Here is a 12,568-nt window from a genome sequence, read left to right on the forward strand (position 1 = left end):
ATTTAATTTAGCTGCCTTTCCCATTCCCTGTCTTCTTCTGATTTCTTCTGACTACAGCCATAAATAAATAAATATATAAATAAGGTTGTTGATGTTCCTTCCTCCTGTCTTCATCACACACTAAATCGCCACCGAATCATTGGTCGCCACCAGCCCAGGTCCAAGCTGTACTCTGCCAGCAATTTTTATTTTTTTATTAGGGTCAGCAAGTTGGAAAACTTTCTGACTTCTATAAAGTGCTGGCGGAGCATAGCTTGGACCCGGCTGGGACCTGGACTGATGGTGGCAGGCAATTCGGTGACAATTTATTGTGCAATAATCCCTGCCTCCATCCCACATCCCTGCTGCAGCCAAGTGATAAGCTCCTTAAACTATACAAGTTAATAGGAGCTGCAGCAGTTTGCTTTTGTATGAGCCTACTGGGAAGGGTAACACCCCCTCTCCTCCCCCCCATTGGTTTAATTATACTTTGAACTCTTTGCAGCAATTGAAGTAACAAAAGTAGTAACTTTTGCCACTTTGATCCCAGTGTCCCAGTTTTCAACTACAAAGTGTTGGAAGGTATGGAAGCACATTTAGTTGTGCAAACAAGGGGGATGGACTGCATAAACTCTTCTTTAAATTTCAAAGGGGGGAAAGTTTAGATTTTGTCACTGCTGTAGTAACAATTTCAGTGGAAGCAAAGGAGCATCCCTTATCAGGCTGTTGTGGGAGTCTAACACCTAGATCTGCCAAGTTTACCGGTTCTTGTTGTCAGTAATAGTAAACAGAAGTGATTGAGGCCAACCTGTTTGGAAGCAAAATACTGCCATCCCAAAAAGAGCTAGTGGTTTTGACACATGCAGTATATTCTTTAGGTATGTAGAACATTTGATTTGTGTTTGTAAATCAAAAGTAAACGTTTCCCACCCCAAAAAATCTGAATAAAGCAGTTTGATGAGTGATTGTGAGTTTTAAGAACTTCTGGAATGTTGAAAACATATTTGGGGTAGACCATATATCAAAATACAATAACATCCCAAATCCACAAAACAGTGATAACCTTACTGGCTAACCAAAATTCACAAAATAAATGTTGCAAGCTTTCAAAGCTCAGCTAGCTCCTTCATTAAGCAAAGATGTTAAAAATTATACAGGAGGGAAAAATTATGAAGTTCATCAGAAGTCTGCATTTTAAAGATAAAGGTTATTAATGCAAGCTGGCCCCTCCTCCTACTGGCCATGTGGGTAGTTTGGGGGGGAGAATTAAGTTTCATTAGCAAGACAAAAAAGATGCTTCTCTTGAGATCCAGGTTACAACAATCCTTTGGGAAGTCGCAAGCTCCTTTCTTAGGTAGAAAGTTGAGCTTGTGGAGATTTTAAAAGAAATTTAGAAGAACTTATCACATTGTCTGGCAACCAAAGATGCAGAATCCAGTCCACAGGCTGCAGGCTGGCTACAGACTCAAAACACTCTCCTCTGCTGACCAGCTGATCCTCTAGGTGACGAGTGTAAAACTGCTGTTCCAGCACAGCTATTTGCAGTGTGCAGACAGCAGTCTTGCTGCAGGAGGTCAGTGGGCAGAGGTGGAGGTGGAGGCCGGTGGAGGTGAAAGCCAGCAACCTGGGCAGATGGCCTGGTGCAACCCAACGCTTTTGATGCCAATTGCTGTCTGGCCATATTTTCTTAGGCTATCTGACGAAATGTTCAGGGTCAAGGGAAATAATAGTGTCACTCTATTCTGCTTTAGTCAGGCCTCACCTGGAATACTGTGTCCAGTTCTGGGCACCACAGTTCAAAAAGGATGTTGAGAAGCTGGAGTGTGTCCAAAGAAGGGCAACCAAAATGGTGAAAGGTCCAGAAACCATGCCTAATGAGGAGTAAAATAGGGAGCTGGCTATATTTAGCCTAGGGAAGAGAAATCTAAGAGGTGTTATGATAGGTCTGTTTAAATATTTGAAGGGATGCCATATTGAGGATGGGGGTTTCTGCTGCTCCCAAGAATAGGACCCAGAGAAATGGATTCAAACTATAGGAAAAGAGATTCTGCCTTAACATTAGGAAGAACTTCCTGACAGTAAGTGCTGTTCGACAGTGGAACACACTCCCTTTGAGGATGGTGGACTCTCCTTCTTTGGAGGTTTTTAAACAGAGGCTGGATGGCCATCTGTTGGAGATGCTTTGATTGTGTATTCCTGAATGGCAGTGGGTTGGACTGGAATTATGGTCCCTGTGGTCTCTTCCAACCCTATGATTCTATAGAGATTATCACACTTCATTTTTTGTCTGATCCGGCTATGGGCTGAGAACTGGCTGGAACAGCTGAAAATGGGTGTTATCGCGCAGCAAAACGCCACCAATGCCACTGGGTGACTACAACCCGTCTCTGAGCTGTGCTTAGCCCACCAATTTTCAAGGACGGGGAGCTTCTGTCTTTACAAAATTGGTGGGCTATGTGCAGCTCAGAGAGGGGTTGTAGTCACCCAGCGGCATTAGTGGCGTTTTGCTGTGTGATAATAGTAACATTAGTGGTAACCTGTGAGTTACTTTTCCAGATTGCAAGAAAAATAAGAATTTATAACAATTTGGATGAGCAGAGCAATGACTAAGTAACTAGTTCCTTTTAAAAATAATGTTCCAAGTTCTACTTAGGATTGTTTCTTTACATTCCAGTATTGCAGACAAAGGTCAAACCTGCGCATTGTAAGAGACACGGATCAGTTCTGATGATGAAATGTCTATAAAGAATATTTAGGAGAGTGCATCTTGGAAGAATTGTGAATTGTGAGGAGGGGCTTGTTCATGCAATTGACACATGCAATTGGTGGTGTAGTGGCAAATATTGATGTCCAGTTACTCATCATGACTCACATAGCCCTGATCCCTAAAGTGAGACCAAAAAGGCCAGCAGTTGTCTTGATCCAATTCTGCAAACTAATTCTAAGCAGTTTTCCTCTCTGCTCCTCACAGGTCTTTTGGAAAGCTAATGGATCTTAGGACTTTATCACATGCAAGGAAATTGGTAGTTTAAACAGTGATCATCCTGTGAAAATTACAGGATCGCAATTAAAATGTGATTGACATTTTCACACATAGTGTGATAAGAGAGCCATTATCTCTGGGATAACCAGGCAATAAACAGCAATCGTTGATGGGATTTTAATCGCTTTTCATAGTGACGTTGTGTGAAAAGCTTTATTGTTATTGCGTGATTTTTATGGGATATTCCCAGAATAATGGCACTTTATGTGTGACGTCATGTGAAAATCTTAATAGCGAATGTGCAATTTTCATGGGATAATCACCGTTTATACTTACAATTGTTCCCGTGTGATAATGTCCTTAGTAACCAATTCAAGACCATGGCACCCCCAAATACAAGAGGGATTACATTCACAATGGTATATTCTTGCTGGGAAAATCTCCCTCCCAGCTGTGGAATTATGGGAATTATAGTCCAGCACATCTGGAAAGCTACCAGTTGGGAGCTGCATAGCAGGGGTGGGCAGCATAGGAGGCTCCAGATGCATCTTAAGTGCAGCTCCCAACAGTTTGCTCTGTGGGCCATGCTGACTATGGGCTGATGCGAGTTGCAGCCCAACCTTTTGAGTGTTACTCCACTGTGTCGTGTAAAGGTATTTTGCTGCAATCTAATGAATGCTTACTCAGGAACAAGCCCCCTTGGGAGGGTTCAGATATATTGCTCACCACATTAACCTAGGGATTCCCTGGACACACCTTGATTATAGTGCTCCATCTCTGGAGTTCCTTTTGCTCTGCCCAGTGACTGGTGCCTGGATTTGGTGGCATGAAGGTGAAGACGAGTGAGGAATTGGAGTCTGAGGAGCTTATGGCTTTGCCCAAGGTCACCGCAAACCTGCTGGCAACTAGCAGCTTAGCTAGGGATATTTAAAACCGTCCCCTCCTAAGCTACTGGCTCCGTTGCCTTGAGCTGACGTCAGCTCTAAAGGGATCATATCGAAAGTCAGGACAAGATCCAGGTGTGTATATGTGAGAGAGATGCTCTAGTCTGAGAAAGAGTGGTGTAAAAGGCCCAACCAGCAGGGAGAGCCCTTCCTCAGTCAAAACAGCATAATGTAGGTATCATTCTGCAGTCTCTAGTAGGGAAGAATACATTGGGCCCTTGGTATCTGCTGGGGTTTGGTTCCAGGACCCCTATGGATATAAAAATCCATGGATGTTCAAGTCCCATTATATAAAATTGATAGAAAATTGGTGTCCCTTATATAAAATTGCAAAATCAAGGTTCTCTCTCTCTCTCTCTCTCTCTCTCTCTGTGTGTGTGTGTGTAATATATATATTAATATTTGCAAGCCGTGGATGCTTGGATCTGTGGATAAAGAATCAGTGGATATGGAGACCTAACTGTACTTACCCACAGTACTAATATAGAGAGCCAGCATGATGTAGTGGTTTGAGTGCTGGACTAAGACTCTGGAGACCAGTGTTCGATTCCCTTCTCGGCCGTGAACCCACTGGGTAGCATTCAAGTCACATGCTCTCAGCCTCATGGGAAGGCAATAGCAAACCTCCTCTGAACCAATTTTTCCAAGAAAAACCCATGATAGGTTCGCCTTAGGGTTGCCATAAGTTGGACAGGACTTTGAAGGTACACAATACACACACATACACACCTCTACTAATATTAATCCCCACCCTGATATCAGAAGAAAGGGACGTAGGGTGCGGCCTGGAAGTTACTACTAAGGGTCATATAGACCAATCCTCTTCGGCCGTGCAGGAATGCATAGGATCCTAGAGGTGGAAGTTACTACTCAGGGCCATATAGGCCGACCATCTTCGGCCATACAGGAATACATAAGATCCGAGAGCTGGAAGTTACTACTAAGGGTCAAATAGGCCTACCCTCTTCGGCCGTGCAGGAATACAAAGGATCCTAGAGCTGGAAGTTACTACTATAGGAACCTTAGAAAATGAGAGAGAAGTCTGTATGAATGGGAGGAAGACCAAAGGGGGTCTCTGGAAGACAGCCCTTTGCCTCTGTTGCTAAGAGAGAGAGAAGAGGAGAAAAAGAAGTTCTTAGGCCCGTTGCCGACATTTTGCTCACAGCCCATCTGTGCCAGCTCTGATGGGAGCAGCTTCTGCGTGGGCACCTGCCGCCTCCCCACCAGCCTGACAAGATGGTGTGTAAGAGCAAGAAGGGGGCGGTGATGGATGAGGACTTGGGGGTGCTCCAAACCCTTCTAGGCACTCTTCCTTTACTCCCTACAGCCCCCCAACCTCAGGTCACCAAGGCCTGTTTCTTTGCATCTACACAGAGCCTAATTACACTGTCCCTTGAAGTGACGGAGAGGGAAAAAAAGCCTTCTCCCCCACCCAATCTGCCCACCAAGTCATACAGCCCATTTTTGATACTCTTGATTCAAAAGATGCCATCTAAAGACATCTGACTCTGCTAATAGAAGGGGTAGAGCGCAGAGCATTTTTTCTCTTGACTTCTGATCTTGGAGGAGGTTCAGACTTTTTTTTTTTTTTTTTTTTGCACAGCTCACACATTCCAGTTTTGTTGTTCACACTACACTCGTCCCTCCACTTTTCTGGGGTTAGGGGCACAGGACCCCAGTGAATGTAGAAAAACTGCAAATAACAAAAGCACTTATGTTTTTACCTGAGGGAACACTTCTCTAGGAATCTCTAGGTCCTCCAGTGCAACTCTGTGGTCAATGTTTTCCAGACACTGTCCATAGAATTGTGCTAGAGGAGCTACAAAGGCCTAGTGGAGTGTTCTCTCTAGGAATCTCTAGGGTCCTTCAGTACGACTTTTGGTTAAAGTTGACTACAGAGTTGCACTGGAGGACCTAGAGAGAAAATATTAATAAAATCCATCAAATGTGGAGAGACAACTGTATTTTTAAAATCTGAACCACATCTATATTCATCTCTGTAAGTTTTGTTGCTCACACGTGTCAGCATTGTGAATAAAGACGGAGTCAATGAAGTAAGTGTATTTGAAACACGTTCAAGGCACACAGAGATTTATCCAGGTTTATCCCGGGTCTGTTCATATCAGATATTCACACAACCAACAATGAAAATCTTTTAGAAAAACTTCAGTGGGTCCCAGTGGCATCACTACGGTTGGTGTCACCTCACTGCAATAGCTCATGTTGTCACCCCCCAGGTAGGCAGGCACCCCAGGGGAGACAAAATGGGGAGCAAACAGGAGGGGGGCAACAGAAGGAAAAGCAGCAGCAGGAAGGAAGGGGCTCTCACTGTCCACCCTGACTCACCTAACTACCTTGCCACTCTCCCCATCCTACCAATGCTGCCTGGCACACACACACAGCCACCTCCCTCTACCAATTAAGGTGCCTCTGCCATCCTCCTGCTGCTGATATTCCTTCTGGGTCTGACAGCGTGCTGGCCACTCGGCCAGGTAGGAAAGGGAGGCAATAGTGTCAGGAGGGGGAAGAGTCTTGGCATCACTGTTGCTGCTGCTGATGACAACACCTTCCTTTCCCAGCCAGCCATCACCCCAGACCTAGAAGGAGATGATAGGTGGCAGCAGCACCCCACCCCAATCAGAAAACACAGTGGGCAAAGAGCAGAGCTGCCCTGGTTGATGGAGGGTGGCAGCCGGGGGGGTCTTGGGATGGATGTTAAGTAACCACTCCACCAGGTGTCACTTCCCTTGAAGTATCGCCTCCCTTGAGCTGTCCCCAGGTGTGGTCTGCATCCCTTGCACCCTCCTAATGATACCACTGCTGCAGCCAGGCTACTGACAGGGGCTGGGTACCCCCTTGTTGAAACAGCTGCATTGGCACTTATCCAGGCAGAATTCAAAGGAAGCCCTGATGGCGCAGTGGTTAAATGCTAGTACTGCAACCATAACATTGTTAGTTTGATTCCCAGGCTCCAGGTTGACTCAGCCCTCCATCTTTTCATAGGTCGGTAAAATGAGTACTCAGCTTGTTGGGGGCAGTTGGCTTACAGATTGTAAACCACTTAGAGACTGCTGAGTTCACTATGAAGCAGTATAGAAATATAAATGCTATTGCTATTGCTAAAGTGCTGTTTTTTACCTTTAAAACCTGAAAAGGCTTGGGCCCAAACTATCTGAAAGACTCTGGCGGGTTACAAACCGCCGTTTGGAAAAGGGGCCTCTCTTCTAGATGCCCCTTGCCCTATCATGGACTCAGTCCGTACAAAATGGCGGCGCCCTGTTCATACGGGCACCGCCATTTTGACGTAACGGACGCTCTGCGTCTGCACATGGCGCCCCGGAAGTGACGCCGCGAGTGCGCCCTTTGGCACTCGCAGCGCCTCTTCCAGGGCCTGAGATCGCACTCCTTCTCTGCAGTGTCTGGGAGCCGCGCTGTTTAAAGGCTGCGGCTCCCCGACGCTGCAAGCGGCGGCTGAGGGAGAGCGCTGCAACCCGGCGGTTTGTAACTCGCCCAAATCTCCTTTTATAAGCCAGGGTATCTGTAAAGATCTGCAGAGAAGGGCTTTCTCGCAGTTCCACCACTCTCACAGGTACGGTTGGTGAGGACTCATGAGTAAGCCTTCTTGGTAGTCATCTCAGATCCAGTTCAATGAGGTCCACTGAGTTGATGTTTACTGTCTATCCATGTAAGAAATCTCTAGATGACACAACAATTATAACAGTATTTTTCCAAAAATCAACATGTGTGGAAGGGGAAATGAGAAGCCTGACATTTTCATTTGCATAACAAATATACTTGTACCAAGTCTCATTGAATTTAGAAGAGTTTTGGTTATCTTTATTTGCCCTCACTTTTTCAGTTAATTTATCCATCAGCATGATATTTCAGATTACAAGAAAGTAACAAGGCTTTTAAACCTCTCCACTTCTCTAAGCATGCTGCCAAACATCAATACAGGATCAGTTCTTTATGGGACAGATATTCATTGATGTTATTAAAAAGAGATAGTAATCCCAACTCTGCCGATAAAGAAATTGTTTGTGATGTAAATGTATTGATTTCTGCCAATACTACATTCTAGAAATGCAGTACTCATAGGCATGAGAACCTGGTAAGACCCCAGTTCACTCCAACAATACCCATTTGAGCCTTTAGAAAATGCTTTTTTCTTTTTCATTTCATTTTCTACATGCTTTCATTTTCAAAATACCACCTACCATATTTATTAAAGTTATACAGTACTCTTTGATATTTGAGGACAAAATTTCATTGGCCCTTTTAAACATATTTTTTTCCTGTTAGACTGTAAGATGGTTGTACCCATAACTTTTTCCCAGAGTAATTTTTTATCCTAAATTATTAAGTAAAGTGGCCAAAATTAGAAATTTATATAGCCTAGAGACCATGCCTTTAACTTTGGTTTCACCCAGTAGTATGAACTGCTCAGATGGCTGTACAGCAGTCCACCTTTATCCATGGTTTTGCTTTCTGCAGTTTCAGTTACCTATGATCAACCACAGTCTAAAAATAAAACATAGTCCCCCCTCCTTAATCCATGGTTTTGCTGTCTGCAGATACAGTTTCAGTCATAATCTGAAAACATTACAGTACAGTATAGGGTTTGGTACTATTCACGGTTTCAAGCATCCACTTGTGGTCCTGGAACATATCCATTACGAATAAGCAGGGACTACTGTAATTACCTTCTTGCCTGTTACTATATTTCAGATAAGTAAAATGAAATATTTGCAGAATTTGGAACCAAGAAGTAGTATGTTCCCCTAACTGACCTTTCAACTGGCTATCAGTTTTCAAAAGAAGCCTACCAAATAGGTCACCCCTTGGTTCTAGATTTTAAATTGGTTCCATTTATCCATGTTAACAAGGGATGATACAGAAATGGTATCAAAGGTTACAAAACAGGAATTCTCCCTGCCAGGTTCTCCAGATTATAAGAACATTTTTAAAATAAAATGTTGGGAAGGTTTTTCGGTTAACTTCTTGGAAATCTGGGAGAAAACAAAAACTGCAGTCAATGACAATAAAGTGTCAGAAGTTCTAGCACTAACCAAGAACACACAGCAGAGCTTTGGGTGGCTTTCATGTGTGCCTTATTTGAAAAGCTCCAAAATAAATATTAAATACAGGAATACTCAAGCCCCTGTATCTTGGCTCTTAAATAGGACTGGTTTTGCAAAATCTTTTTCCTTTATACAAAAAGTTCATAATGAAGTTTGGTCAGAGTTTGAGCACCATCTGGAATTGGTGCTGTAAGCACCTGAAACAGCTATGTACATTTTGGGAGGACTGACATTTTCATTACTGTTATGTGGCCTAGCCATGATGGTTGCAAAGATTGCCAAGCATTTTGTTTTAGTATTTTACAAAAGTAACTTTTCAGGGCTCAGAGCCAAACAACGTAGGAACTCAGTGGGTGTGTGTTGGGGGGGGGGGGGGTTCTGATCATCCCTGGAATCAGGACTGGGCAATTGTTTCTGGGCAAGTGTCAACCTTAGCCCCTCTGACCCATTCTTCTCATCCTGGCTCTGTTTACTATCTTGGTTGCCAGGATCCTCGAAAGGAAGCAGCCAGGAGGGGAAACCATTGAGCTGACGGAAGAGGGCCGGGCTGTTGAGGTCACAGAGAAGCACCAGCCAGTTGTCGACTGCACCTGCTTTGGCCTTCCTCGCCGATATATCATTGCTATCCTCTGTGGCCTAGGCTTCTGCATCAGCTTTGGCATCCGGTGCAACCTGGGTGTGGCCATTGTCAGCATGGTCAACAACAACACCGTCTACGAAGGGGACAAAGTCATTGTGAAGGTGAGGCATCTAACAGGGGTGCTGGCTTTGATATTTCCCCCCCTCTCAAGCAGTCCAGTCTATTCCATGGCAGAGGGACTTTCAAGCTCTGATCATTTTGTGTAGTCAGAAGAAGAGTAGGAAGACTTTTTAGTCTTCTTAGAGGAGACAGCATCCTCCACCAAAACCATCAGATCAGAAAAAAGACACAAAGAAAGAGAAACCTTTTTTTCAAAATGATAGAGTAAAGGCATTGGTTCTCAAATGGTGGGGCAGAACCCCTGATGCGGTGGTGAGAGTTGCTCAAGGAAGGCAAGAGATTTGGAGACCCTGCTCCTTCCTCCTCCTTTCAAATTTCTTATGTGTAAAATGTACACATGCATTGAGTTAAATATTGAATTTACATAAATAAAACTGTTCTAATTTGAACAATTGTTTTATTTTGTGTGCGTATTTTCATTCACACATCTATGTATGCTAATATTTTAACATTTTATAAGGAATGAAATATGTACACTACATAAAATATTTTTATTCATATACTATAATGAGGGCGGAGGATGCAAATCTTCATGTAAGTATAAAAGGGTGTCCCAAAAGTAAAAAGTCTGAGTACCACTGGAGTAAAGGGATAAGGGAGAGAAGAAGAGAGGAAAAATCCACATAAGGAGGAGAAAAAGAGGTGGAATAATGACAAAAAAAGAGGCAAATGGAGCTCTGTTCTGGGCGCAGGCAAGATGGCAGCTGCTCAAGAACCATTTTCTTTGATTATATCAGTTGTCTTCTCTGCCTGTTTTGAATGGTGGGTGGGTGAAATCCACTTTGGGTGGATTCCTTCTCCCACTAACCCAGTGAAATGGATTTGGACCTTGGGTTGAAAGACTTTCTCTACTCTTGTTCTAATGCAGGGATGAGAATCATGCAACCCTACAAACTTGTTGGACTACAACTCCCAGCATTCCTCACTATTGCCTATGCTGGTTAGGGCTGCTGAGAGTTGTACTTCAATAATATCTGAGAGAGCTACCCAGTACCCACCTCTGTTCTCATAGCTCTGGGACACAGTGGAGATTTCACATGAGGACGGGATAGGGATGGGATTGCTCCCCTGTCCTTATCCCGTCCGTGATCCAAGTGAAAATGATGGCACAAATCATTTTCACATGAAAGCAGTCTGAAAAGTGCTTTCAGCCATTATTGTAATAATGCGTTCTTCTGTTATTACAAAAGACTGGAAATGATGGCTGAAAGCTTTCATGTGAAAGTGATTTCCACTATCAATTTCACTCGCAATTCCCAAGCGGCTGAATGACAGGTTCAGCGCACTTGCGAGTGAAAGTGATTTGCATGATGTGCCTGTTGAACTGAGGGCTGTTAAGCCCCTTGGCAAATAACAAAGGTTGGGAACCTTTGTCCCTCCCAATACAACTGGATAAACAAGTACTTATGTACTGTGGTTTTTAATTATAATTAAAAACAATCCAAACCAACTGTCTGTTCTCCTCCACGCTTCAGAGAGCCGAGTTCAACTGGGATCCAGAGACGGTGGGCATGATCCATGGGTCGTTCTTCTGGGGTTACATCGTCACCCAGATTCCAGGGGGCTTCATAGCACAGAAATTTGCTGCTAATAGGTAAAGGCTGAGAAGTGTGTTGTTTGTTTTGTGTGTGAATGAGAAGTAGGGAATTTGTGACCTTCTAGATCTGCTTAGGCAACTTCAGAGGCCAATTTTCTGCCCCTGGGATCTTTGGGAAGGGACTTCATAAACTACCCAAAATGGCAAGAAAATGAAGGCAAAAGTTTTCAGAAGTAGCTTGAAGTCCACTTTCATTTTTGAAAATCTGATAACTTTAAAATGTTAATCAGTACATATAAAAAGCGAGTTCCCATTCCTTGAGACTTCACTCTTTTTGACCAGAAAATGGTGTCCCAATGAGTCTAGAAAGGTCCCAATAGCCATTAAAGCAACCTCTGAGGGCCACATGCAGCCCCACGGCCCCATTTTGCCCACCTCTATTCTAGAAGTTGCTGAACTACAAGTCTGAGCACATGCATCACACACACAACACAGGTGAAGATATATTATATATTTGCTGCCTTCATTGCAGAGCAGATGGGTGGGTCAAGTTGGATCAGATAATGCAGAAGCTTTGATCCAGCTAACTCAGTAGAGCTTTTAAAATCCTAGGTAAAAAACAACTACCTTTCATTAACCTGGAACCTGAGTTTTTAACCATCAATGGTGCAACCTCTGCCATAAAGTGTCTGAGGCTATCACCTGAGGCAGGATGCGCAGGTTGTATGGTGTGAATTGTTTTTTAAAAAGTGATATTATGGGATTATTTCCTCCATTACAGAATTTAAAAAATGAATGGTGCACTAGTTCTCTGGAAGACCAGAGTTTGAATCCCAACTTGGCCATGGAAACCCACTGAGTAACCTTAGGCAAGTCCCACTCTCTCAGCCTTAGAGGAAGGCAATGACAAACCTCTCAACAAATTTTGGCAAGAAAACCCCATGATAGGGTTTCCATATGGTCACCATAAGTGGAAAACAACCTGGAAACACCCAGCAACAACAAATCAATGCTTAGGTTGCCAAAATGGCACCATCTTGAAACAAGAGGATGATACCCTCAGATTTGAGGAAGGGCAATGATAGAGCAATGTTTGCAAAACATAAAATTCTTCAGTGAAAACATCCTCTGCACAGGACAGAATGTCTAACAAACCCCAATGAGTACTGAGTACATGCTTCATGGCCACAGAAACTATACATATTGTTGCAGGTTGGGGACCAGAAAAGCAGTGGGAGGAGAGGAATGGAATATTGTTAAACTGGGCATGGCTGGCAGAGTAGA

At 43.7% G+C, this 12,568-nt stretch overlaps 1 protein-coding gene across 1 annotated transcript in view; it reads left to right on the top strand.

The window, feature by feature from the left end:
* SLC17A7 (solute carrier family 17 member 7) overlaps positions 1–12,568 on the top strand; it is a 58,111-nt gene that overhangs the window by 27,532 nt on the left and 18,011 nt on the right. Inside the window, 2 exon segments of the mRNA XM_042471077.1 lie at positions 9,476–9,728; positions 11,223–11,341. Of these exon segments, the coding sequence (XP_042327011.1) occupies positions 9,476–9,728; positions 11,223–11,341 (372 nt within the window).

This window comes from Sceloporus undulatus, chromosome 6, assembly GCF_019175285.1.
Source record: "Sceloporus undulatus isolate JIND9_A2432 ecotype Alabama chromosome 6, SceUnd_v1.1, whole genome shotgun sequence".
Taxonomy (NCBI): domain Eukaryota; kingdom Metazoa; phylum Chordata; class Lepidosauria; order Squamata; family Phrynosomatidae; genus Sceloporus; species Sceloporus undulatus.